Source organism: Chiloscyllium punctatum, chromosome 6, assembly GCF_047496795.1.
Source record: "Chiloscyllium punctatum isolate Juve2018m chromosome 6, sChiPun1.3, whole genome shotgun sequence".
Classification (NCBI taxonomy): Eukaryota; Metazoa; Chordata; class Chondrichthyes; order Orectolobiformes; family Hemiscylliidae; genus Chiloscyllium; species Chiloscyllium punctatum.
In genome coordinates, this window is record NC_092744.1 from 74,912,858 (window position 1) to 74,935,975 (window position 23,118).

Here is a 23,118-nt window from a genome sequence, read left to right on the forward strand (position 1 = left end):
CTTCCATGACCTATTGATATGGTTGACCATCTCATCTTCCTTCAATAGCTTTCTAATATAGTCCACCCAGATCCAACGCCCAAACCTTGGTTCCATTCTTATCTATCCAACCATAGCCTGAGATCTTCCTGCAATACCTCGCCTATCTGCTCCTATACCACCACCCCTGGTGTCCCCACCCCCCAAGATTCTATCCTGAGCCATCTCCAATTTCTTATCAATCATCCTGTTCTTTGAACCCATCATCCAAAACCTCAATACCCAGTCTCTTATCTACACTGTATAGTGCCTGATTTTATCACATCACACTGTCTCTTCACTCTTCATTGTCTCAGATTTATCATGCTGCTTGGCTGAGATCCAGTACTGGTGAGTGAACATGTCCCTACAATTAAATTAAGGGAAGACCAAAGAGATTGGGTTGAATTTAAAAGTGCAGTGTAGACCTCATCCTACAGCCAGAAGATCAGAGGCAATTCCATGGTTTCTAGGGTCTCTGGTGTGCTAAATACCCATGCTAGCTGATAAAGTACCTGTGCTTTTAAAGGTTTGGAATCCGCAACCAAAAGATTCCAGCCCGTCAAAGGGCTGGCAGTTCATCATTCTCCACAGTTTGGATGTCATGTTACAACTGTACAAGAGCTGAAAGGTCACATGTGGAGAACTGCCCACAATTCTGGTCATTATACTATAGGAAGGACGTTATTGAACTGAAAAGGGTACAAAAGAGATTTACACTGATGTTAAAGAGACTGGAGCGTTTGAGAGATAAGGAGTGGTTAAATAGGCTGGGACTTCCTTTCCTGAAACATTGGAGGCTGAGGGGTAACATTATAAAGACTGATAAGACCATGAGGGGCATGGATACCAAGGTCTTTTCCCCAATGTAGGGGAACCCAAAACTGGAAGGCATAGATTTAACGTGAGGGGGGATAAGTTTCAAAAGGACCTGAAGAGCAATTTTTTCACTCAGAGGGTACGTATATGGAATGAGCTGCCAGAGGAAATGGTAGAGGTGAATACAATTACAATATTTAAAAGACAATAAGACAGGTATATGGATAGGAAAAGTTTAGAGGGATATGGGCCAAATGCAGGCAAATAGGACTAGTTCAATTGAGGAAACCTGGTTAGCATAGAGAAGTTGGGCTAAAGGGTCTGTTTCAGTGCTGTATGACTCTAGGTCTACAGCAAACAAAAAGATCCTTCAGCCCACTGGTCAAAAAGAAACGCTTAACTATTTGAATTCCATTTTCCAGCACTTGACCCATAGCGTTCTAAGCTTTGGTATCACAAGCCACATCTAAATACTTCTTAAACATTGAGGTTTCTGCCTGCATGACTCTTCCAGGCAGTAGGTTCCAGATTCCCTCCACCTTTTGGTGAAAAACCTTCTTGCATCGTCTCTAAATTTTCAGCCGCTTACCTTAAATCCTGGTCATTGATCCCTCCATCAAGAGGATGAGTTCTTCCTGTCTATCGTATCTATGCTGTTCCTAATTTTATACACCTCAATCATTTCCACCTTCACTCTTCTCTATTCCAATGAAAACAACCCTGTTTGTGCCATCTCTCTTCATAACCAGACTCCTTCAGCCCAGGCAACATCCTGGTACATCTTATTTGCCCAATCTCTCCAGTGCTACTCCAGACTCAAAACATTAACTTTGATTTCTCTTTGCAGATGCTGCCAGATCTGCTGAGCTTTTCCAGCAACTACTGCTTTTTGTTCCTCCAGTGCTAATGCGTGTTTCCTGTAATGTGGATTCTAAAATTGCATAGAACATTCTAGTTGTGGCCTAACCAACATTTTATACAATTCCAACATAACTTCCCTGCTCTTAAACCCCATGTCTTGGCTAATTAAGGGAACTATACCATAATCTGTCTTTACACCTTCTTAACCACTTTATCCAGCTGTCCTGCTACCTTAAGGAATCAGTGGTCATGCACATCAAGGTCCTTGGTGCTTCCCAAAGTCCGACCCTTCATCATGTATTCCCTTGCCTTGTTTTTCCTGCCCAAGTGCATCACCTCACACATGTTTAGATTGGGTTCCATTTGCCCATCTGACCAGACCATCTATATTCTCCTGCAATCTAAGGCTACCTTCCTCACTACTTACCACTGCACCAATTTTCATATCATCACAAACTTATTGATGAACCCTCTTGCGTTCAAGTCTAAATTGTTTATATATGTGTGCATGTATGTATACATAAACGCAAGCATGCGCGCGCGCACACACACACACACACACACACACACACCACAAACAACAAGCACCTCAACGCTGATCCTTAGATCCCATGGGCTTTTACCTTCACTATCAGTTTCCTGTTTGGAACCACTGTAGGAAACTCTGGCATCGCAGCAGCAGCAAAAGGGGCCTGGAAAAGAGGTGAGTGAGCAAACTGGTGCTTTATGGGTCTGGAGCTTAGCATGGAAAATAATGGGAAGTTATATACTCTGGTGGCTTGCTAACAGTGGGACACTCTGTAGGGCAAAGAATTCCTGATTATAACTGACCCTTATACTCTTTCCCCAACCCCACCCACAGGCTTCCCTCACGGTGTGGGTTCTTTCAGAATATTGGTAGCATGCAAGATAAGACCCTTTAATGGATTTTAATTTGAAGGGTTTCATTGACCCATGGACGGGTAAGTTGAACTTGATCTTCCATGTCTTTGATTTAAGAATTTTCAGGGAGGTGATGGATTCTACACTTAGGTAAGCAGCCTAGCCCTTTAGGGCTGTTGTGGCACAGTGGTATTGTCCCTACCTCTGGACCAGGATTTGTTGCTTCAAATTCCACCTGCTCCAGGCATGTGTCATGACATCACTGAACAGGCTGAATAAAAATATCAGTACAGTCCTGCCTCCTGGTACATAATCACCACCATTTCCATTCTCAAACCACTATACCCTTTTGTTTGGTTGAATGTAACTCTAAGCTGCTGGTAAAATCTGTGTATTATAATTCAATTATTATTTAGGTTATAGCGAGTTAGATGCCAATTCAGGATGCAACATGCAACGTACTGATACCTCATCACTCAATAACAACTGAGACTTAAGTCATAGAGATGTACAGCATGGAAACACACCCTTCGGTCCAACCCGTCCATGCCAACCAGATATCCCAACCCAATCTATTCCCACCTGCCAGCACCTGGTCCATATCCCTCCAAACCCTTCCTATTCATATACCAATCCAAATGCCTCTTAAATGTTGCAATTGTACCAGCCTCCCCCACTTCCTCTGGCAGTGATACAGCAAAGGCAGAGTCAGTTTCTTTCTTTCTTTCTCTCCTGCGCTGACCTCACCATGTGCTTCCTTTGTCTGTACTTCTCCCTTTTCAAACTGCTGTTGTTTTGACTTTTTTTTCCAATGCAACAGCATATAAAACAGTAATTGCTGCTCCTGGAATTCACCTCCAACACCTAAAATACCTCAAAAAAGGAACAGCTGTTACAGCCAGAAATTTTTCCTGTCCTCCATCTTGGATTACCCAGAATCCCTTTTTTTTGGAGTTACAAATATTCTTCGGGAGTTACTATAGCCATGGAAGGAGCAGTGCTGAGAATCCATGGCTAGCAAAATGCAAAAGGAGTTCTGTGTAATATAGTGGATAGTTATAGAAATAAAAGGAAAACTCTTTCTCAGGCCTGAAGTGCATCTAAAGAACAACCAATTCTCATTTGTTCTTCAACTTGGTGCGGAGCTGGAAGGGTGCATGTTGGCCCTTCACCCAGCTATAGACAACCAGCATTTCTACTGTCATCCTCCAGGCTATTGTTCAGCTAGTTAACCTTAACTAATTTCGCTGCTTTTCTTGCCTTCATTACAATTTATAAGTATTTAAATTTGACGTGCAAGGGAAGACTGGCTGTATGACCGTGACTATAGATATTCCTGTCCCATAGATAGATTGTCAGCAACAGACTGAATGGATGGGGTGGAATCAAAGGGTGGGGATTTGGGAGAAGGACCACAGCTGAGACTTATCCTGATCCTGAACCGTGATTAAGAAGAGGAACCTGAGCTGACTTTTCTTTCCCCAAACTTGGGTAGGGAGGCAAGTTGCAGCACCTTAATCCATGGGTCCTATCAGCTAATTCAAACCAGAGACCAGGAGTTAAACCTGGGGCATATTGAGGAGCCAGTTATAGTTTCAAAGAGGTTTTTTCAACTGTTGTAGTCATTTGGAGAAAAGTACAGGGATCCCAAAATATTGATCCACAAAGTCAATATTTGAAATAAGTTAGTTATCAACCTGTGTTTTGTTTGAATGAATTGGAATTTAGCAGACAGAGAGGACAAGGTAAGTACAAAGCTTTCTTAATGATTGGATAAAAGATTAAACTAGACCAATTTATCAAACGATCCTAATTGGAAAACATTTTCAGTGTTTCATTAAATACAGTGGTTTTGATTATTTCAATTACAAATATTTCAGCAAATAAAAATCTCTTTGAGCAGAGCAGAGGTGTACTCTTCTGACTGCCCTTTCTATTATGGAGGGTTTTTTTCAATAATTATCTCTTGCAGCATAAATTGGGAAGCTCACCCAGTTCCTGCTGTAAAGAGGGAATCTCAACATTAAAGTAGCAGTCACAAAATATTTGAATCCACGCTTCACCCATTTTGAAAGTTTTAACAATTTTTATTGTGACTGTGTTGACAGTGTGATTGAGATATCAGTTTTAGTGTGATTCGAGGCAGTTATATATATATCCTGCCATTCTGACAGTATGTGTGTTAATCCCTTTCACTTGCATTCCTGGATTGTCATCTCCATTGAATCACTTTCCCCACCATTCAAACATTTAAAACAAAAGTGGCAAAAATAATTTGAAACTGGGGTGGCACTGTGGCTCAGTGTTTATCACTGCTGTCTCACAGCACCAGGAACTTGGGTTCAAATCCAACCTTGGCTGATTGTCTGTGTGAAGTTTGCACATTCTCCCCATGTCTATGTAGGTTTCCTTTGGGTGCTCCTATTTCTTTCCACAGTCCAAAAATGTTCAGGTTAAGTGAATTAGCCATGCTAAATTGTCTATAGTGTCCAAACTAGGTGGATTAGCCATGTGAAATGTAGAGTTACAGGGCTTGGGTCTGGATGGGATGCTCTTTGGAGGGATGGTGTGGACTCGATGGGCTGAGTGGCCCTGTTTCCACACTGTAGGGACTCTATGGGGCAATCAGAAGTTTTCATTCTACTACAAGTGGCACGTAGGTAACTATGTGAACTTGCAAGTGGCAATATTGTGAACCCATTTTAAGTTGGATTCTAAGGTTCTCTTAAAATGCTTCACATATTTGATTTCAGGTTAAGTATGACTTAATGAGAAATGCTGACACTTTCAATCAGAAATCTTAATTGATGTCTGGGCAAGTGATATGTAGAGAATTATAAAAAGTGAAGAACAGGAAGAACTTGCATTTATATTGCATCTTCCACATCTTTAGATCTGATATGTTCATGTATTGCCTCTTATTAGAAGGTAGTAGATTCAAGCCAACAACTTTTGTTGTCACGGTTGACAGAAGTGCTGTGTTTCACAGCAGACCTTAAACCCAAGCTGTGACTGCCCTCCCAGGTGTTTGCCCAAGAATCCATGACAGTATTTCAAAGATGAATTGGGGAGTTCTTGCCAATAACCTGACCTTAAAGCTAAATGTGCCATAGTGTTACCATACCATAGGGCTGCTCTACTGTTAGAGAGTGATAACTGGTGGTGGTTTAACCTGAGGGCCAAGCAAGGGATGAGGTGGAGGAGAGTTCTTCATGGTAACCTCAGCCGGTGGGGGAGTTGAACCCACACTGTTGGCATTATTCAGCATTGCAAACTAACTGACCAGCCAACAGCTAACAGACCCACATCAAATTCTTAACAACAGCCTAGTTCTGTGTTGTGTCTTGCATCTTGTCCCCCATGGCATCTTACTACGTAATTGCAGAAGATGTAATATTTTCCCCTTTACTTCCTCCCCCTTCCCTGTCCAAGGGCCCACTCACCTTCCAGATGAAGCAGTGTTTTACTTGTACTCCTTTCAAGCTAGTCCACTGTCTTCAGTGCTCACAGTGCGGTCTCCATTCCTCTGGCAAGATCCCCAAACACAGGCTGGGTGACCACTTTGTAAGAACCCCTCCCTTCTGTGCGAAGGGATGATGCCGACCTCCCAGCTGCCTGTCAGTTCTATTAACTATCTTGCTCTCATGTTAACATTTCTGTCCTGGGCTAGCTGCAATGTTACAACAAAGCATTACACAAGCTCAAGAAACAACACCTCATTATCTACTTAAGCACTTCACAGCCTCGATGTCTCAATAACCTTGAGGCACGATTGCATTGTACCTGTTCTCCATTTTTCTCACATTCTCTTCCTACTTCCCCACCCACCATTCCAGCCTTGTCTTGTCTATATCTTGTTTACTTTACTTTTCATAGAGAAGACCAATTTGCTCCCTTTCACACCTTAACTTACCCATTTTACATCTCTTTTTCTCTCTCACCACTATTAATAACCCCTTTGACTTTTACACTGGGCCTCCACACTTTCTCCTCCTCTGCCTCAGTCAAAAATATCAAAAAAAAAGCTTGTAGAACATTTTAGTTCTGACAAAGTTATAAAAGCCTCAAAATGTTAACTCTCTTTCTCTCTCCACAGATGTTGCCGAGCTGCTGAGTTTCTCCCATTTCCTCTGTGCTTGTTGTAAATTTGCAGCATTCACAGTATGTTGTTTTTACTTGACACAATAAGTTAGGTGTGGTTTTCAGCTGCAGCAAGTCTTCCCTATTTCTGTACTCTGCTCCCTCACAATAAATGTCAACATTCCTTCCTAACCACCTGCTGTACCTGCATATTATCTTTTGTGTATGTTACGTGTGATTTATGTCCAACACTCAGATCCTACTCTACCTTCACATTCTGCAGTATCTCTCCATCTAACTTTGACTTACCCTGTATTTTCTCACGGATCTATGATGAAAGTTATGTTATATTTTGACACAAAGATAGGAGGAGGGACAGGTAATGTTGAGTAAGCGGGAGGCTGCAGAAAGACTTGGGCAGGCAAAGGAGTAACAGATGGATTACAGTGCGGTAACGTATGAAGTCATGTGTTTGAGAGGAAGAATAGAGGTTTAGACTATTTCCTACATGGTGTAAGGCTTCAGAAATCTGAAGCACAAAGGGACTTAGGAATCCTCGTTCAGGATTGTCTTCACGTTAATGTGCAGATTCAGTTGGCAGTTAAAAAGACAAATGCAATTCTAGCTTTTTTTTTCAAGAGGGCTAGAATACAAGAGCAGAGATGTGTGTACTACTGAGAGTCTGATCAGACTGCATTTGGATTACTGTGAGCAGTTTTGGGACTCATATCACAGGAAGGATGTCCTGTTGTTGAAGGTGGACCAGAGGAGGTTTGCAAGAATGATCCCAGGGATGAAGTGCTTGTCATATGAGGAGAGGTTAAGGACTCTGGGTCTGTACTCAGTGGAGTTTAGAAGGATGAGGGGAGAATCTAATTGGAACTTACAGAATACTGAAAAACCTAGATAGTGTGGAATTGGAAAAGACAATTCCATTAGGAGGAGAGACAAGGACATGGGGGCATAGCCTTAAAATGAAGGAATGAGCCCTTAGAACTGAGAGGAGGTTGATAAATCATTGCCACAGTGGGCATGTATTTAAGACAGAGATATATAGATTCTTAATCTGTAAGAGGATCAAGCAATCAGGTAAGAGAAGAGATTGAAAAACATATCAGCAAGGTCAGAGCAGACTCGATGGGCTAAATGGCCTAATTCTGCTCCTGTATCTTATGGTCAATGTAAAAAGGGTTGTTTTCTTTATTTGTTCACAGGATGTGGGTGTCACTGACTAGGCCAAAATTTACTGTAGGCTAGAACAAGTAAGGAAGATAGATTTTCTTCCCTAGATATTAGTGAACCAGATGGGTCTTTATGACAATGATTTATGTTCGCCATTAGACTAGCTCTCTATTCCAGATTTTCATCAAATTCAAATCTCACCATTTGCTAAGGTGGAGATTTGAACCCAATGCCCTGAACGTTAACTTGGAAGTCTGGATTACTAGTACAATGCCAATTATAATAATGCCACCATCCTGTGCTGATTCATTGTGGGAACCCACACTGTTGGCATTATTCAGCATTGCAAACTAACTGTCCAGACAACAGCACCTATTGGATGTTGGGACTGATCAAGCTGCCTTGGGGTTTTCATCCAGAAACCGCACCAGTCCTTTGCTCCTTGGAGCTGTGTAATTCATTGGACACACAGCAACCAATTGTAGATTTTCAAGACCACCTCGTTCTGAGCTGGGTTTAGGGACTATTCTTTCTTTTCCCCTATGTTGCATCTTTGCCCACTTTTTACAAAATTGGTATTTTGAAATTAGAATATTATCTGTACTGTGAAAAATGGTTTTCCTGAAATAGGCAAGAACACTCAGTGGACACATGGGCATGTCTTCAGAGTTTCTCATGCCTGCACGATAGAAGATGAAGAGATGTTATAAAAATAGCACAGAAACAGGTACACCACTTTGTGCCTCTCTCCAGTTGAGACCAGCAGGCAGCCAATCCCAAGTATGTGATGGGCCACCATAGATAAGGTTTGGACTTCGCGAGTAAGACCTTTTCTAAAATGCCCTTGAATTCCTTATTATATCATGAACTTGAGAGCTGGTTCATTTTTACCAGCTTGCAAGTAAGCTGTGTTACTGCGCAGTTCCTTATTCCACATACTTGAAGCAATTCATGTTAAATTGACTGCTTCCTGAGGCTTGACCCACTGCACTTTCTAATCATAGGGGCTAGAACAAGCAGCACTGCAAGTGGGCAGTGGAGAAGTCTTTAATGGCTTTACCTACCATTTATCAAAGATTTACTGGGAAGCTGAAAGGTGTATCATTCATGAAAACCAATTGTTTTATCCCAATGTTAGAAAAAAGGAGAATCAATCAATAATAAAGCATCTGTTGTGTATGATGCTGATAGCAGGGTTAAGGAGGGGGACTACCTTTCAATGCATGTCTTGTAGGTATGTGTTTGTGTCTTTCAAGCACATTATTAAAGAATTGCAAGACTCATTCATCTTAGAGACGATCACTAACATTTCTTCATCTGTCAGGTTGGATTCATTGTGACAATTCCCTACAGAGTTGTGCTCAGCCATCTATATCAGGCAGTCATTGACATGATGGTAAGGTGTGGTAGCTGATGATCTGCAATTATGTGCAACTGTGGTACTTATGTTAGCTCTTGTAGTTCAATCCAAGTGAATGTAGCAATACATTATTCAATGAACTTTTAATGAAGCTTCTGGTATCTATGTATATACGCTACAATCACAGGAACTTGTGTGCCTAGGCTCATTCAGATGTACTATAGCATACTTCCCTCTGTGTGTCAGGCTGCAAGAGGACAGACCTCAGTAAAATAGAAACTGAGAGCTTTATACAGTGTGTCAGGCTGCAAGAGGATTGCGCTCAGTAAGATAGAGACTGAGAGCTTGATAGTATTAAATCAATTGCTATGATATAATAAGTTAAAAATCACACAACACCAGGTTGTAGTCCAACAGGTTTATTATAGTCCAACCTGTTGGACTATATCCTGGTGTTGTGTGATTTCTAACCTTGTACGCCCCATCTCCAACACCGGCATCTCCAAATCATGATATAATAAGTCCTTTAAAGCTGTATTACATGTCTGCTATGCAACATAATGCAAGTCACTATAATTTTTGAGTCTTCAATAGATGCTACATGTCTGGCATGTGATTTTGCATAAATCGTGGCAGACACTATACCCCATGGATTTTAAACAGAGAAGTTTGAAACATTCTATTTTAAGAAATAAAGTCCAATCACTCCATTTCAGGAATATTGCAGAGCAGAGCAGAGCAGATTTCTGGGATGGCAGATTGGCAAATGAGGAGAGATTGGGTTGACTGGGCTTGTATTCACTGGAGTTTAAAAGAGTGAGAGGAGATCTCAATAACATCTATAAAAATGTGACCGAGCTGGACAGGGATCTTTCCCCTCTCCAGAAATGTCCTGAACAATGTCTCAGCTATGTAGTAGACCATTCAAACGGAGATGAGGAAACATATCTTCACTCAGTGGGTAGTGAACTTGTGGAATTCTCTTGCACTGAAGGAAGTGGACCAAAGTCAAGGAATATATTATATAAAGAAATAGATTTCTGGGAGCTACAAGTGTCAAAGGTTATGGAGAGACCATGAGAGTAAGGCGTTTGAGATAGAAGATGAACTATGATCTTGTTTCATGGTAAAACAGGCTTGATGGGGCTGAGTGGCCTACTCCTGCTCCCATTTTTTTATGTTTCTATATTAAACAGATGATTTTCAAATGCTAAACTCTGGGGGCTATGGAAAGCAGAGAAATGGAATGGCTCAAGATATTTCACTGAATGGCAAGTTTTGGTCTCTGAACAAGTCTTTTCTTATCCTGGTAGACTAAGTTTGCAATCAGTTCCTGAAGATGTGGGGATATCATTGGTGTTGGATGTTGCTGATACTGGTAAGCTGCACAGGAGATGTAAAGAGCTCAGGTAAGTGTTGATTTTACAGTGACCTTGCTTTGAGTTAACTGTCTATTAATGGAATGTGTTCAGAAACAGAAGAATATGCTTTTGTCAGGGAACTAGATAATATCTCAATATTATCACAGCATTGACTTGATGGTTTCTTTTTGCCTTTCAAACATTAGTTATGTTCCTCTGCCTGGTGAGGTTTCTTGGCTGGATATTTGGGGCACATATAATAGACTGTCTCATGGTAAAGGACAAAGTGGGCTTCAAAGCTTGTCCCAAAACAGGTTCCCCTCAAATACCCACCACCACAAATATCAATTCAATTTTTCCTTAAAGTTTCCATATTATTTGCCTCCTTGAAAATCAAATTTCACCACTGCAGGTCTACTTTCAAGGGTTACAGTTGGGACACTTTTTCATGCTTTAATTGGATGTGGGTAACGTCTGAAATTTTTTTGTTCACTCATGAGATGTGTGTATCACTGAACTAGGCTAGAATTTATTGTGCAACCGTGGTTGCCCTTGAGAAGGTGGTGATGAGATGCTATCTTGAACCACTGCAGTCCATGTGCTGTAGGAAGGCAATTTCAGGATTTTGACCCAGTGACTGTAAGGGAAAGTGATTTAGTTCAAAATTAGGATGGTCTGACCTGGTGGGGAACTTGAAAGTGATGATAAGGTGCAGTTTGGTTGAAATAATCTTGTAGATAGCACACATTGCTTCAACTGTACGTTGTTTATGGAAAATGTGAATATTTGAAGGTTTTTGATAGGTTGCCAATTAAGTGGGTTGCCTCATCCTGGATTGTGTCAAACTTGTTGAGTGTTGTTGAAGCTGCACTCATTCAGGCAGAAGTATTTTGTTACACTCTTGACTTGTAGCTTGTAGATGTTGGACAGGTTTTGGGAAGTTAAGAGGTGAGTTACTTGCTGCAGTATTCTTGGCCCCTAACCTGCTCTGGTAGCCACTGTACTTATTTAGCTACTCCAATTCAATTTCTGGTCAATGGTAACCCTCAGATATTGATAGTGGAGGATTCAACTACGGTAATGACACTGAATGTTGAGGAATGGTGGTTGGATTCTCTTTTATTCGAGATGATCATTGGCACTAGTGTTTTACAAAAGTTACTTGCACTCATCAGCTCAAGTCTGAATGTTATCTAAGTCGTGCTGCATTTGGACACTTATTGTTCCCTCCTGTTTGTTTTCTCACCACGTGCTGCAGGCCCAATCTAGGATTGACCAGCTCAGTTAGCAGTGGTGGTGCTGAGCAACTCTTGGAGATGTGGGCGGCACGGTGGCACAGTGGTTAGCACTGCTGCCTCACAGCGCCAGAGACCCGGGTTCAATTCCCGCCTCAGGCGACTGACTGTGTGGAGTTTGCACGTTCTCCCCGTGTCTGCGTGGGTTTCCTCCGGGTGCTCCGGTTTCTCCCACAGTCCAAAGATGTGCAGGTCAGGTGAATTGGTCATGCTAAATTGCCCGTAGTGTTAGGTAAAAAGGGGTAGATGTAGGGGTATGGGTGGGTTACGCTTCGGCGGGGCGGTGTGGACTTGTTGGGCCGAAGGGCCTGTTTCCACACTGTAAGTAATCTAATCTAATCTAATCTAATCTAATCTAATCTAATGGACATTGAAGTTCCTCTTCCAGACAACATTCTATACCAATATTAATGGCATACACCTCAGTGTATGCCATTAATAGAACTCAATGGGAGTAGCACTGATTCAACAGCTGGGGGTGTAGGTTGTTGGTGTACTGTGATAATCATCGGAGGCTTTCTTGTCCATGTTTGGAGTGATGCAGTGAGACCTCATGGGGTCTGAAGTCAATGTTACAGACTCCCAGGGCAATTCCTTCCTGACGGTACATCACTGTGCCACAACCTCTGCTGGATCTGGATATTGGAGAATTATGTTGCTTGACTCATCTGTGAGACAGCTTTCTCAATTTTGGCAGTAACCCCAGATGTTAGTAAGAAGGACTTTGCAGATTCAACAGGACTGTATTTGTCATTGTCATTTTCAGTGCTTGGATCAATGCAAGTTGGGTCAAATCCTTTCATGAGACTATGGCAGTTAGCTACAACTGAGTGGCTTGCTTGGCCTTTTTAGAGGCTATTTAAGAGTCAACTTGACTCTTTTATGATTTAAGAGTCAAGAATGGACAATGTTTTCATGGTCAATACTACACTCACTTTTAATTCCAGAGTTATTAATTGAGTTCAAGCATTATTATCTACCATGGTGGCATTCAATCCCATGTGCCCAGAACATTAGTCTGGGTCTCTAAGATATTTGTCCAGTGATAATACCACAATCCCAACAACAACACCTAATTTATTCAATTCATTTCCATCCAGATCTTCCCTTGGCAAGGTGGTGGTGAGCCAGCTTATTGAATCACTGCAGAGCAGGGACTGCAACGGGGAAAGCTTCATGTATTCATAAAAAAAGTGATGGTGAAAAGAAAGTTTCTCGTCTTCACGTTCACTTTCCGGTGTGCGTCACCCAGGGATATGCTAGCACACAGCTGCCTCCTGAACCCAGTGGTAGGGATGTGCACCATCAAGATGGACAGAGGCAGCAAGTTGAGAACGGGTTTATAAATGAAAAGGCTTTTCCTTTTGTCTCTTAATACTTTAGGCCTGGAGATTAACAAACTTCTGACATCCAACCCTGATTTTTAATGGACATCACTCTAGAGCTTTGACTGTGCTGCATTAACAGCCCAAACTATTAAAATAAGGTGCATTATATGTGTATTGTACCTGTCCAAAGAACATGATCTCCTCCAGCCTCCATCTCCTTACCTTGAGAAAATGTCCACAGAACCCCTGCTTTTAACACTGACTGAACCTCATTCCAATTGGAGCACAATAACTGGGTGAGGTCAGGAAGCCATACCCTTCACAGATGGGTGTAAGTCTGGAGGTAATCGGGTAGGTGCATCACTGAACATTTCAGGAAGAATGAGGAAACCTGAGAAGAAACTTTGTGAAGCCGTATACTCCCAAAATTTCTTGCCTCATATCATTGTTAATGAGTCAATAACAACTGCAATGTCTGCTCTATTGTCTTTGATTTGTTTTTACCCCAGGCTCAGAATCTGAGGCCACTTCAGGCTCTACAATGTGGGGACACAGTGAATCATACAGTAAAATTAAATAGTTAATTAAATTAATTGTTAAATTGTTAATTAGAATTAAAACAGTCTGAGTTAGCAATTGTAATCTCTTCCCTAATCCCACAGTCCGACTACTGTCTTCCCACTTTCACAGCGTTTTACCAGAGGGATAAAGCAAACAGAGTGCTGAGAGTTCAGAAGCGTGCAAACTGGTTCTGGGAGGAGATTAAGCCAGGTTCTCTGGAGCGAGAATGCTATGAGGAATCCTGCTCATTTGAGGAAGCAGCAGAAATTTATAAATCTCTTGAGAGAACGGTAAGACATTTTTCACCTAATTACAGCAAGTCAATGTGTGGATGTGTGTAAATGCCTGCGTTTTTTTTTGCAATTGTTCCCATCTAAGCCTGTCTGAACATGTATGGGCTAGTTTGTGTTTGAATACATGGCCATGTGAGTATTTATCTATGATATATATTATATAGATCATATGTTTGGAAGTATATACATATCAATACTTGAATGTATTTGTCAGCTGTGGGTCAGTTGGTAACATATTGTCTCTGAGTCAGAAGGTTGGAGTTTTAAGTCCATCTAGTTCATAGATCTGTCAGACATTGACATTACCACAGGTTAATGATTTCCATGAGTAGATTGAAGGAATTTCAGTAAACTTATTTTCTTTTAACAGGTAGAGTTCTGGATTTCATACAAGAGTAAGTGCTACTTTTGTCACTTGTACTGCAATATAATTTTATCACATTCTGAAATAATTCATTTACAAAATATCCCACCCCTCAACATATGACTCTCTGACCAATAAACAGTCCACCAAAGAGGACTGCAGCCAACCAGTGTACAGTTGTCAATCAAACTCACTATCTTGGACAAACACAGCTATGTATCAATATGGAGTGACTAAGCAATAATTCACAATGTTTGAAAATGAATATGTTGGCCCCAAGTTAATGAAACAATTAATACGTAAACAACTCACTTTGTTTCCAGGGTTCTGAAGAGGAGTCACATTTGGACTGAAAATATTAACTTGGTTTCTTTCCTCAACAATGCTGCCAAATATGCTAAGTTTCTCCTACACTTTTTTAATTACAGTTTTCTAACATATACGGTATTTTGGTGGCACGGTGGCTGAGCAGTTAGCACAGCTGCCTCACAGCACCAGGGACCTGGGTTTGATTCCAGCCTCAGGGACTGTCTGTGTGGGTTTTGTCCAGCTGCTCCGGTTTCCTCCCACAATCCAAAGATGTGCAGGTCAGATGAAGTGGCCAAGATAATATTGCCCATAGTGTTCAGGGATGTGTAGGCTAGGTGCATTAGTCAGTGGAAATGTAGGGTAATAGGGTAGGGGAATAGGTCTGGGTGAGTTGCTCTTTGGAGGGTCGGTGTGGACTTGTTGGGCTGAATGGCCTGTTTCCACACTGTAGGGATTCTGTGGTTTCTATGATTTATTTTAGTCACTTTGTTCACCCAGACACTGTCACTTGTTAAGAAACTTCTGTAACCAATATGTCGTACTGAATGCACAGATTTGCAATGGAAAGGTACACTGATGACCTTGAATCCATGAAGCACCTCATTTATCACTCCACGATGACGCCAACTTCCATGTTAACGCTCCATACGCAGCAACCTTGCCATTCTTTAGACTGAGGAGTGAGAAACATGCAAACACGCAACAGCAGCCCACCTGACAAATGCCAGGCTTCGAACTATCACACATAGAGTGGTACTTGCTAAACTAGTTCTGGACAATGATCATTGCTGGAGCCTCAGCAAATCCCTTATACACTCGCAGGCAGATACAAGCATTATTGTACATTACTGAGGAGTGTTCCCTCCCCACAGACCATGTTGTGGAATAAATCACCTTGAATTTAGCAAATACGGAGGCTAATGCATTGATTAGATTCCCTACAGTATGGAAACAGGCCCTTTGGCCCAACAAGTCCACACTGACCCTCCGAAGACAATAATTAATAGGTGCAGGAGTTGGCCATTCTGCCCTTCGAGCCTGCACCACCATTCAATATGATCATGGCTGATCATCCTTAATCAGTATCCTGTTCCTGCCTAATCTCCATAACCCTTGATTCACTATCCTTGAGAGCTTTATCCAACTCTTTCTTAAAAATCCAGAGACTGGGCCTCCACTGCCCTCTGGGGCAGAGCATTCCACACAGCCACCACTCTCTGGGTGAAGACGTTTCTCTTCATCTCTGTCCTAAATGGTCTACCCCGTATTTTTAAGCTGTGTCCTCTGGTTCGGCACTCACCCATCAGCTGAAACATGTTTCCTGCCTCCAGAGTGTCCAATCCTTTAATAATCTTTTATGTCTCAATCAGATCCCCTCTCAGTCTTCTAAACTCAAGGGTATACAAGCTCAGTCGGTCCAGTCTTTCAGCATAAGGTAGTCCCGCCATTCCAGGAATTGACCTCGTGAACCTACGCTGCACTCCCTCAATAGCCAGAATGTCTTTCCTCAAATTTGGAGACCAGAACTGCACACAGTACTTCAGGTATAGTCTCACCAGGGCCCTGCACAGCTGCAGAAGAACCTCTTTGCTTCTATACTCAATCCCTCTTGTTATGAAGACCAGCATGCTATTAGCCTTCTTCACTACCTGCTGGACCTGCATGCTTACCTTCATTGACTAGTGTACAAGAACACCCAGATCTCTTTGTACTGCCCCTTTACCTAAATTGATTCCATTTAGGCAGTAATCTGCCTTCCTGTTCTTGCCACCAAAGTGGATAACCATACATTTATCCACATTAAACTGCATCTGCCATGCATTTGACCACTCACCTAACTTGACCAGGTCACCCTGTAATCTCCTGACATCCTCCTCACATTTCACCCTGTCACCCAGCTTAGTATCATCAGCAAATTTGCTAATGTTACTATTAATACCATCTTCTATATCATTAATATATATTGTAAAAAGCTGCGGTCCCAGCACTGATCCCTGCAGTACCCCACTGGTCACTGCCTGCCATTCCAAAATGGAGCCGTTTATCACTACTCACTACAGCCAACCAACTTTCAATTTAAGTTAGTACTTTGCCCCCAATACCATGCGCCCTAATTTTGCTCACTAACCTCCTATGTGGGACTTTATCGAAAGCTTTCTGAAAGTCCAGGTACACTACATCTACTGGATCTCCCTCATCCATTTTCAGAGTTACAACTTCAAAAAATTCCAGAAAATTAGTCAAGCATGATTTCCCCTTCATAAATCCATGCTGACTCTGACCTATCCTGTTACTACTATCCAGAAGTGTCATAATTTCATCCTTTATAATAGACTCCAGCATCTTTCCCACCACTGAGGTCAGACTAAATGGTTTATAATTTCCTGCTTTCTCTCTCCCACCTTTCTTAAAAGTGGTACAACATTAGCCACCCTCCAATCTGCAGGAACTGATCCCGAATCTATCAAAGTCTGGAAAATAATCACCAACGCATCCACGATTTCTCAAGCCACCCAGACCCATTCCCCTACTGTATATTTACCCCTAACTAATGCACTTAACACTATGGGCAATTTAGCATGGCCAATTCACCTAACCTGTACATCTTTGGACTGTGGGAGGAAACTGGAGCATCCAGAGGAAACCCACACAGACACAGGGAGAATGTGCAAACTCAACATAGAGAGTCTTCCGAGGTGGGAATCGAACCCAGGGCCCTGATGCTGTGAGGCAGCAGTGCTAACCACTAAGCCATTATACTGCCCAAATTGCTTTCAAGAATTGGCATTTGCTAAATTTAAAAAAACTTTCAGCACCAAAAAATGCAAGATCAAATTCAGCACAGATAAACTTTAAGTTTTGGAAGATATGGGAGGAAGTTACTGAATGCTAATCAAACCATGGGATTTTTATTAAGTTCAGCCCAAGCCCTAGTCCATTATCTAGAGCCCTCAGAGGCTTACATGCTGTACTTGGATCTGTATGCATGTCATTGACTGTTTTCTCTGTGCCTTTCTCTCAGATATGAGCCCTTGCAAATCAACGCCCTGCCAAAATGGTGGTTCGTGTCGCATCTCAGGCTACAGTTATGTCTGCCTCTGCCCTCATTTGTGGATAGGACAGAATTGTGAAACAGGTTTGTGATTCTTTTGATAATGTTCAGCAACTTTCCTTCCCAACAACTGAGCCATTGGTCTGTGTGTTCATATGATGCAATGTACAAGTGCATATCTGTCTGAAGATGAATGCATGCATTTTTGAGTCCATGCATGTGTGTGTTTGGTTATTTGGGCTGATACGCATTGCTGACTTTGTTAAATTGAACACTGCCTTGATCCTATTACCCTATGTAGAGACTGAGTAGTACATAAATGTTCACACTGTTTACATTCTTGGCTCAACCATCAGAACCTTTAATGGGTTACACGAACAAACCACCTTTGCCAAAGTGATCTGCAGTCACATAAGCTTCTCAGGCAATTTGTACTCCCACCAGAAGTTCCTCACTGTTTGTGTTCTATGGCTTACTGACTTGCTAATGTTGATCCAAATCATCAGATGCCCAGGACCATAAAATCTGGACTTAACGTTGTGTTGAGACCCCTGTAAAAGTCCCAGTATTCACACAGGCACTGTACTTGCCCAGGAAATGGGCACCAGAAATTCTGGTGATCTGATTTTCACCATCTTGTACCCTGTCTCCAACGCTAAGCTTGATGTCAGAGACCTGGGTTAGATTTGCAAGTTATTTGAATACTTATCCTAAATAATGTTACACTGTTAAGTAGAAATTAGCTAGAGAAACTGAACTGAGCACCACAACTGACTCACCCTTCCAATCATCCCCTGATCTGACTGACTAATCTTTTCTGACCCAACCTAAGCCAACCAAGCCCTTTAACTTGACCTGACTGCACTGCACTTTGACCCTTGCCCTGACCCATCCTAAACACCCATTCATCTACCATCTGACCATGACAACTCCAGACAGCACAACAGCCCCCCTGGCCAAACCAGATCTCACCAACCTGACTTTCCTACCCACTCAACTAATCATCTGACTTGACTGTTCAACTATCCACTCAGTCATTAAGACTTGAGGCTGTTAACAAAAAAGTATTTAGGTTTTTCTAATTGTTGTGCCAGCTTCAAAGACGATGGACATATAATGCTTGGTCTCCTTCCCAGTATAACCCAGTTAGTTTATATTTCCTCTCCACATTCTTCCTACAGAAATAAATTGTTTTTGCCGCACCCAAGTCCCTCCTCCCTACCTTTTATCTTAGCCTGCTGGACACACTTTCCTCATTCCTGAAGAAGGGCTGAGGCCCGAAACGTCGATTCTCCTGTTCCTTGGATGCTGCCTGACCTGCTGTGCTTTTCCAGCAACACATTTTCAGCTCTGATCTCCAGCATCTGCAGTCCTCTCTTTCTCCTCCTTTGCCATGCATGTACCCATTACATTCTCCTCATTGTTTGGTACCTTTCTGAGTTTTGTATCACCTACAACATCAAGGTTATTTTCTGCCTAGCTATGTCTGAATAATTTATATATATATCAAAAACGTTGGGCAGATCCCTGCTGTACCCAAATGGTTACCTCCCTTCCTCCAGTCTGAGAAAGAAGCATTCACTGTTACTCTCTGCTTTCCATCCCAAATGCCAGAAAGTTGGATTAGGCTAGATGACTCATTTTTCAGCCAGAGCAGACACAATGAACATTGTCGTCTCGCTGTGTGCTGTAAACTTTCTCTAATTTAAAATCAACCTTGAATTCATGCTGCCCACTGCCCCTTTAATCACATGAGCTCGATGAGTCAGTGTTTAATGCTGATAATGAGGAATCAGCTTTTTCTTGTGTTTGTGTGTTCTTTAATTCAGAGAATCTGGATTGTGCATATAAGAATGGCTACTGTCAGCAGTACTGCAGCATTGACAAGGCAACTGGCAGGCCAAGATGCAGCTGTGCCGAAGGTTATCAATTGAATGAAGATGGGCAGACCTGTGATAATACTGGTATTGACTCCACCTGTTACTAACTCAGAAACCACTAAATATTGATAAGGACATAATAGAGTCATAGAGACGTACAGCATGGAAACAGATCCTTCGATCCAACTCATTCATACCAACCAGATATCCTAACCTAATCTAGTCCCATTTGCCAGCATTTAGTCCATTGTCCTCTAAACCCTTCCTATTTATATACCCATCACGATGCCTTTTGAATGTTGTAATTGTATCAGCCCTCCACCACTTCCTCTGACAGTTCATTCCATACACACACACCCTCTGTGTGAAAAAGTTGCCCCTTAGATCCCCTCTCAACCTAAACCTATGCCCTCTAGTTCTGGACACCTCCCTCCCCCCCCACCCCCAAAGAAAAGACCTTGTGTAGTTACCCTATCCATGCCCCTCATGATTTTATAAACCTCTATAAGGTCACCTCTCAGCCTTTGACACTCCAGGGAAAACAGCCCCAGCTTGTTCAACCTCTCCCTTTAGCTCAAATCCTCCAACCCTGCAACATCCTTGTGAATCTTTTCTGAACCCTTTCAAGTTTCACAACACCCTTCCAATGGGAAGGAGACCAGAATTGCACACAATATTCTAAAAGTGGCCTAACCAATGTCCTGTAATGCCGCAACGTGACCTCCCAACTCCTATACTCAATGCTCTGATCAATAAAGGAAAGCATATCAAATGCCTTCTTCATTATGCTAACTACCTGCAACTCCACTTTCAAGGAACTATGAACTCGCGCTTCAAGGTCTCTTTGTTCAGCAACACTCCCCAGGACCTTACCACTAAGTGTACAAGTCTTGCTCTGATTTCCCTTTCCAAAACGCAGCACCTCACATTTACCTATATTAAACTCCATCTGCCACTGCTTAGCCCATTGGCCCATCTGATCAAGATCCCGTTGTACTCTGAGGTCATCTGCACACTTACTAGCTATACTTCCTATGTTCACGTAGGCTTCATATCTACTGAGAGTTTTCTACACCTAATTAGCAAGGACAACCTTTATGTTTTAAGAAATCAAGCTTGTGATTTGAACTTTGCTTAGCTATCCTCACATCCCAACAGACAATTTGGTTGCTTAAGAGAAACTTCCCTTTCCTGCAGATGTGTGGCATATGCAGCTGCCCAGGTTTCCTGGAATTAATTACAAATTATAACAATTTGAGGAATAGGTCGGGAGAGAAAGGACCCTGTGCAGAAATAATTGGAGACTGTCAAATCGCCACTTTCAAAGCAGAATTGGAACTATTGACCATGACCACTGTTATAATCTTGCTGTGACCAGGAACTTTACAAAGGTAACTAAAGAAGATCAGATAGTGTGGGACATTGAATCATTTCAGCTCTTGGGACCCTAGAAATAGATTTCTGGAAGACAACTTGTAGAGGGTAAGAAGTTAAACAAATCTGATAGAAAATTCTGGATATACACAGATCAATTGGAATTTATATTTCTCTTTTAATTTTATAGGCTAAATAAGTATTTGGAGTTTCGTAAGATTGCATTTAGGGCAGTAGGCTAAGTGAATTGGGTAGCATCCATAATGGGCAAGATTGGGGGTTTGATGTGGTGGATTAAACAGGTTTTATATCTGACATAGACAATTGAAAAGTTTGATGTGATGCAATGAACAGTCTACATTTGATTTCTGTTGTTATTTATTAATACATACTTAAATATGTGCCAATGAAAACAAATTTTCTGCTTTTCAACTTAGAACTTACTCGTAAATTTTATCATGAGACATTTTCTACATGATTAAAGGTAGTTATCATTAACTACCTTTGTGTGCTGTTGGAGATTATTTGTATGTTTGTTTAGGAGATACCTCAGGCAATTATCTAAAAACTGATGTTAATTTGATTGTTAGACAACAAGCCATTTACAATCTCAAGGTCAATATTTGTAGCAAATATGTCGTCAGAAATTTGAGTCAGTTTGAGTTGATGTTGTCAGCAATCTCTAGCCATGTAAAGGCAATGTGCGCAGTCCAGTTGACATTTTAGGCCATTTTTAATTAACCTCTTGAAACAGCAAAATTGTTATTCCTGGTAGCTCAGACACCATGATCTTGAGTTGTGTGGCCAGCTCTAATCACCTGAAAATAACTATATATAGAGTCATAGAGATGTACAGCACGGAAACAGACTTTTCGGTCCAACTCATCCATACCGACCAGATATCCCAACCCAATCTTGTCCCACCTACCAGCAACTGGTCCATATCCCTCCAAACCCTTCCTATTCATATACTCATCCAAGTGCCTTTTAAATGTTGCAATTATACTAGCCTCCACCACTTCCTCTGGCAGCTCATTCCATAAACGTACCACCCTCTGTGTGAAAAAGTTGCCCCTTAGGTCTCTTTTATATCTTTCCCCTCTCACCATAAACCTATGCCCTCTAGTTCTGGACTCTCCCACCCCAGGGAAAAGACTTTGTCTATTTATCCTATCCATGCCCCTTATAATTTTATAAACCTCTATAAGGTCATCCCTCAGCCTCCGACACTCCAGGGAAAACAGCCCCAGCTTACGAACCACAAGTATCCATTTCTGCTCAGACTAAGACTTTACCAACTAATTTCTCATTGCATCACTATTATTCAGTTGAATTTATTTGTTTTCCATATTCAAATGCAGTCACATATCCATGTGGGAGGATACCTCTGCATAATACACCAACTCACTCACTGGACGAGAAACTTTCTCTCAATGAAACTGACACAGATTCTGACTATTTAGCTAAGTTAAATTACACTGAAGACGTTTGGACACGAATCGTTGGTGGAGACCTTTGCAGACGAGGTCACTGTCCTTGGCAGGTGAGAGAAGTTCTAAAATGGTACCAACTCATTTTCTTCAGCTGTCCCAAGAGTCACATTTGTATATCCATTAGAAACACATTATATAGGTAGAGTTGGGATGTGTAATGTCTGGTTATATTTGTGAAAATACAGTCTTTATTGAATCTAAAATGCTCATTTGTTTGTGAACAAGTATTGCCCCAAGTGCGAACATAAAGGATAAAGGTTGGAACTAGTGAGGCAGGTCTGGCAGAGTTTCTTTTCCTCTTTTCATTCATGGGACGTGGGCATTTCTGGCTGGCCAGCATTTATTGCCCATCCCCAGTTGCCTTTGAACTGAGTGGCTTGCTGGGCCATTTTGAGGGCAATTGAGAGTCAGTGCCGTGGACCTGGAGTCACATCTAGGCCAGACCAGGTGAGGATGGCAGATTTCTATTTCTGAAGGAGATAACTGAACCAGAGGATTTTTCCAACAATCAACAATGGTTTCATGGTCATCAGTCGATTCTTATTGAATTCAAACTCTACCATCTGCCATGGCAGGATTCAAACCCAGTTTCCAGATGATTACTTG

General features: G+C 41.8%; 1 protein-coding gene and 1 long non-coding RNA gene across 4 annotated transcripts in view; one reads left to right on the forward strand and one right to left on the reverse strand.

Annotated features, from left to right (window-relative positions):
• LOC140479082 (uncharacterized) overlaps window positions 1-6,207 on the reverse strand; it is a 20,252-nt gene extending 14,045 nt beyond the window's left edge. The window contains exon 1 of the long non-coding RNA XR_011960936.1: window positions 6,024-6,207. This is a non-coding gene — a long non-coding RNA (uncharacterized lncRNA). The remainder of the gene's footprint in view (window positions 1-6,023) is intronic.
• The window catches only part of LOC140479080 (coagulation factor IX), a 25,308-nt gene continuing 6,421 nt past the window's right edge, over window positions 4,232-23,118 (forward strand). The window contains exons 1-8 of one of the 3 annotated variants that reach the window (XM_072572934.1): window positions 4,232-4,325; window positions 10,516-10,611; window positions 12,959-13,147; window positions 13,849-14,037; window positions 14,411-14,435; window positions 17,736-17,849; window positions 19,595-19,729; window positions 22,381-22,562. In XM_072572934.1, the coding sequence (XP_072429035.1) occupies window positions 13,055-13,147; window positions 13,849-14,037; window positions 14,411-14,435; window positions 17,736-17,849; window positions 19,595-19,729; window positions 22,381-22,562 (738 nt within the window). In that variant the 5' untranslated portion in view covers window positions 4,232-4,325; window positions 10,516-10,611; window positions 12,959-13,054. Of the gene's footprint in view, window positions 4,326-7,078; window positions 7,112-10,515; window positions 10,612-12,958; window positions 13,148-13,848; window positions 14,038-14,410; window positions 14,436-17,735; window positions 17,850-19,594; window positions 19,730-22,380; window positions 22,563-23,118 lie in introns of those variants that run through there. The other 2 variants (XM_072572935.1, XM_072572936.1) reach the window with 2 other exon arrangements.